The sequence below is a fragment of the Etheostoma cragini genome, chromosome 3, assembly GCF_013103735.1.
Source record: "Etheostoma cragini isolate CJK2018 chromosome 3, CSU_Ecrag_1.0, whole genome shotgun sequence".
Taxonomy (NCBI): domain Eukaryota; kingdom Metazoa; phylum Chordata; class Actinopteri; order Perciformes; family Percidae; genus Etheostoma; species Etheostoma cragini.
The window spans coordinates 10113255-10118378 of record NC_048409.1 but is presented as its reverse complement, the minus strand read 5'-3'; the positions used below and the strand labels follow the sequence as shown (position 1 = coordinate 10118378).

At 39.1% G+C, this 5124-nt stretch overlaps 1 protein-coding gene across 1 annotated transcript; it reads left to right on the top strand.

Moving 5' to 3' along the window:
- Positions 1 to 1199: 1199 nt before the first annotated feature.
- On the top strand, positions 1200 to 4577 carry LOC117942160 (extracellular calcium-sensing receptor-like). The gene is made up of 6 exons (XM_034867490.1): positions 1200 to 1444; positions 1542 to 1830; positions 2014 to 2826; positions 2905 to 3132; positions 3288 to 3411; positions 3580 to 4577. The coding sequence occupies exons 1-6, from the start codon at positions 1203 to 1205 to the stop codon at positions 4497 to 4499; spliced, it is 2616 nt and encodes an 871-aa protein (XP_034723381.1). The 5' UTR covers positions 1200 to 1202; the 3' UTR covers positions 4500 to 4577.
- The last annotated feature ends 547 nt before the right edge of the window (positions 4578 to 5124 follow it).

Below are 5124 nucleotides of genomic sequence, written 5' to 3'. Positions count from 1 at the left end.
TGTGGCATTCATTTTCTTCAGATACAGGAAAACTCCTATTGTCAGGGCCAACAACTCTGAGCTGAGCTTCCTGCTGCTTTTCTCCTTGACTCTGTGTTTCCTGTGTTCTCTGACCTTCATAGGCCGGCCCTCTGAGTGGTCCTGCATGCTGCAACACACAGCATTCGGCATCACCTTTGTTCTCTGTATCTCTTGTGTTCTGGGGAAAACTATAGTGGTGTTAATGGCCTTCAGGGCCACACTTCCAGGTAGTAATGTTGTGAAATGGTTTGGGCCCGCACAGCAGAGACTTACTGTTGTGGGTTTCACTCTCATACAAGTTTTCATATGTATCCTTTGGTTAATAATTTCTCCCCCTTTTCCTTTCATCAATTTTAGGAAATCCAAGGACAAAATCATCTTAGAGTGTGCTCTGGGCTCAGTTGTAGGTTTTTGGGCTGTACTTGGGTACATAGGACTTCTGGCCATGTTATGTTTCATTCTTGCTTTTCTGGCCCGGAAACTGCCTGATAATTTTAATGAAGCAAAATTAATCACCTTTAGCATGCTGATATTCTGCGCTGTATGGATCACTTTTATTCCAGCGTATGTCAGCTCTCCTGGGAAGTTCAGCGTTGCTGTGGAGATATTTGCTATTCTGGCCTCCAGTTTTGGACTGCTCATTTGTATTTTTATTCCAAAATGTTATATTATCTTAGTGAAACCTGAAAAAAATACAAAAAAGAATATGATGGGGAAGGGGGCCTCAAACTCACTCTGAAAACTAATGAACAATATGTTAGCAAAGGTATTTTAGTGCCATGATAATTTTCCACAATCAATTGTCCCTGTGACTTGAAAGAGTCTTTGTGATTTTTATTGAAGACTTGTACTTGCATTATATATTTCCACTGTAGCCTGTACCATTTAATTTCTGACATAGCATATTTAGATGACACTGCTTATTACAATCAAATACATATAAACATATGAACGTATGTATACATAACATTATTTGCAAATAAATGCACAGGCCCTATAACTAATTCCTTACTGCTTTCACTCACATTTATTACATATATACAATCTTAACAAAAAGATTTAAAAAATGTACAGACAAAAACACATTTGGTTTAACCGTTTTGGTTTCCTCTGGTCTCCTGGGGCTTTAGTTGAACCATGGTAACTTCCCCCTTGTTGTTGAAGATGTATAAATCCTTGCCATGAGCTACAGAGCTGATTGGGCTGACCTGAAGAGCAGCGCTATGCCATCGTTAAGGCTACTCCTTTTGTTTCTGCTCATGAGGAGCGGAGACTCTGGGTGCCGTCTTCAAGGCTCCGCACAACCACCTGAACTAGCCCAAGATGGCGACCTTGTTATTGGAGGCATTTTTTCATTTCGCACAGGGCAGGATTTTGTAATCAACACATTTCAGACACTTCCAGATGTACGAAAATGCAACAAGTATGTATTGTTGGACCTATTTAGAAAAAAGGTTTATGTGTATTTTGTATTGTAATTGAGACTTTAACACAAATATGTAACCCTTTCATTCCCCCAGCTTCAATGTTAGAGAATTCCAATTTGCTCAAACAGTGATATTTGCTGTAAATGAGATCAACGCAAATCCTGATTTACTCTCTAATGTTAAACTTGGCTACAAGATCTATAATAATTGTGGCACTATGGACATACTGAGGGCTGCACTGGCACTGTTGAGCGGACTAAAGGAAGAAATCACTGACGACATCTGCCCTAAAACTGAGACAGTGCAAGCTATCTTGGGACATTCAGGCTCAAGTCCAACTATTGCATTTGCACAAGTTGTTGGAAGGTTTCATATCCCTGTGGTAAGTCAAAGAAGAAAATGCATTTCAGTTACTGTGACGTGGTATTTAATTTTTTTATTTTTTTAATTTAGTGTAGTGCTTTTATGCAAAAGTATAACTGTAACATGAATCAAAATGGTTTTTATGCAATCATTTTTTTTATATTTGAAACCGCCAATAAGATGTTTGTATCTTTCATTGCAGATCAGCCATTTTGCCTCCTGTGCCTGTCTGAGCAACAGGAAAGAGTATCCCACTTTTTTCAGAACTATTCCCAGTGACTACTACCAGAGCAGAGCATTGGCAAAGCTGGTCAGACATTTTGGTTGGACCTGGATTGGGGCTCTAGCTGTGGATAATGAATACGGCCTCAATGGCATGGCTACATTTATCCAACTTGCACAAGAATATGGAGTGTGCATTGAGTACTCTGAAGCATTTTCATCGTCAGATCCACCTGATAGGCTGCAGAGAATAATAGAGATTGTAAAGCATGCCACTTCCAAAGTGATCATGGCTTTTGTGTCTCACAGAGAAATGAATGTGCTATTGACTGAATTGTACAAACAGAACATTACAGGACTGCAGTGGGTTGGTAGTGACGCCTGGATCACAGATTACTCTCTGACTGACAGTGAGGGACACAGGCTCCTGGTGGGCTCACTTGGCTTTACTGTCAGTGCAACTAAGATCCCGGGGCTAGAGGAACACCTGAGGAGGCTCCACCACTCACAGTTTTCTGAAAGTCAGTTTGTCAGAGATTTATGGGAAGAGGTGTTTGACTGTGCTCTGAATGGCACTGCAAAGACACAAAGAAAGCCATGCAGCGGTTTTGAAAGCTTGCAGAATGTTCAATCCCAGTTAACTGATTTGGCTGAGCTGAGATTCACCAATAATGTATACAAGTCAGTTTACGCAGTGGCTCATGCACTTGACAATCTAATTAAATGTGAGGAGGGTAAAGGGCCCTTTTCAAATGGGAGCTGTGCTGATCTCAAACAAATTCAATCATGGCAGGTAAGGAACCATCAGTTAAGTGTGAAAGTAGGATAACAACAAGAACCTCTCATTTTTTCACACTTTTTTTTTTGCTAGGTCCTGCAATATCTCAACACAGTGAATTTCACCACTGAGGAAGGGGAAAGAGTTTATTTTGACAGTAATGGAGACTCACCGCCAAAATATGAACTTGTTAATTTACAACTGACAAACAAAGAAACCATGGAAGGAGTAAGAGTTGGGATTTACGATGCTTCTCTCCCAGAAAGCCATCAGTTAATCATGAACAAGATCCCAGTTTTTAGGGGAAATGGGCTGACTGAGGTAAAGCAGACACTGAGGTTTGGACTTATTAACTGTGTACTGATTAACTGAAAGGTGATTGTTCGAAAAAATCTCGATATGGTTAATGAGTTTTAAAATTTTAAATTTTGTATTTCACTGTACATGTCTTTGAATTGTTCCTATGTGTGCAGGAGGTTCCTGTGTCAGTTTGCAGTGAGAGCTGTCTCCCAGGAACTCGTAAGGTTCAGCAGCAAGGAAAGCCAGTCTGCTGTTATAATTGCATATGCTGTCCAGCAGGCAAGATCAGTAATTTAACAGGTAAATAAACATTGTAGCAGTATTTCATGTGTTGTTTAGAATACAATGCAGTATTACACAGGATGACATGAGTGTAAAGTAAACAGAACATAAATAGTGCAAGTGTTGATGTCTGAAACCAATCAAACATATAATTAACTTTATGTTTCTCTGTATTTTTTGTTGCAGATTCAGTAGACTGTATGAAATGCTCACCAGAGTACTGGTCCAACAAGCAGAGAGATGCCTGCATCCCTAAAGAGATAGAATTTTTGGCATTTGATGAAATCCTAGGAACATTGCTAGCCCTATTTTCTCTGCTGGGAGTTTTTCTAACTATGATCACAACGCTAATCTTCTACGGCCACAGAGGAACCCCACTGGTACGTGCCAATAACTCTGAGCTGAGCTTCCTGCTGCTCTTCTCCTTGACTCTGTGTTTCCTGTGTTCTTTGACCTTCATAGGCCGGCCCTCTGAGTGGTCCTGCATGCTGCGACACACAGCATTCGGCATCACCTTTGTTCTCTGTATCTCTTGCGTTCTGGGGAAAACTATAGTGGTGTTAATGGCCTTCAGGGCCACACTTCCAGGTAGTAATGTTATGAAATGGTTTGGGCCTGCACAGCAAAGACTAACTGTTCTGGGTTTCACTCTCATACAAGTTCTTATTTGCATACTTTGGCTGATAATCAACCCTCCTTTTCCTTTCAAAAATATGAAACACTATAAAGAGAAGATTATTCTTGAGTGTGCCCTAGGGTCACTTGTAGTGTTCTGGGTTGTGTTAGGATACATAGGGCTCCTTGCTGTTCTATGTTATGTACTTGCATTTTTGGCTAGAAAGTTACCTGATAATTTCAATGAGGCTAAATTTATTACTTTCAGCATGCTGATTTTCTGTGCAGTCTGGATCACATTTATCCCAGCATATCTCAGCTCTCCTGGGAAGTTCACTGTAGCTGTGGAAATATTTGCTATTCTGGCCTCCAGTTATGGACTTCTTTTCTGCATTTTTATGCCAAAATGTTGCATACTTTTGTTTAAACCTGAGCAGAACACTAAGAAACACATAATGGGAAAGACATCTAACAATGATACACATTATTAACCACTACCCAAATCACTTGTAATGTAGTTTACACTTTAACAACAACATGTAATCTGTGCTTCTTCTTGTTGTAACATAGTGTCCTTAAGGCAAATGCATTTGTTTGAGTGAATACATCTTTAACTATATTCAATTTTGTTGTGTGTCTTTTTTTTTGTTGGACAAATCTCACACCAAGGTTCTGACATTATAACACATAAGCAATGTAAATCATATTACATTAAAAGAGGTTCTTGTCACTGTAATTGCAGATCCTGTTCATTCTGGGGACATAACATCCAAAATTGTCACACATTTGTGACATCTCAGGCTTTGCTTTACAGGCTAAATCTAAGTTCTACATGTTCATGCTCAATAGACATACTGTAACTGTTCTTACTTTTAAGCTTCTTTTCACCTTTGCTAAAGTTTTCTTTGAGAAATATCTAAAGGAAATTAATCAAAAGTTTAATAGCAACATGGTGGATTAAGGAAAATGTGAAGGGGAAGTCAATTAAAATAGTTTTTCCTTCAGACTCTAAAGTTCAAAAATACTATGATGCAATACAGCAGAAATAAAGGTTACATGTGTATACACAAAAACAACACAGAAAAATGATTCTCTGATTAAATCTGATTAAGCTTG

What these genes read in the sequence shown, in the direction of transcription:
- LOC117942160 (XM_034867490.1), top strand. Translation starts at nt 1,203, where the DNA reads ATGAGCTACAGAGCTGATTGGGCTGACCTGAAGAGCAGCGCTATGCCA. An exon ending in GAAGGTTTCATATCCCTGTG is followed by an intron (nt 1,831 to 2,013) that starts GTAAGTCAAAGA and finishes CTTTCATTGCAG; the next exon opens with ATCAGCCATTTTGCCTCCTG. An exon ending in CAAGATCAGTAATTTAACAG is followed by an intron (nt 3,412 to 3,579) that starts GTAAATAAACAT and finishes TTTTTGTTGCAG; the next exon opens with ATTCAGTAGACTGTATGAAA.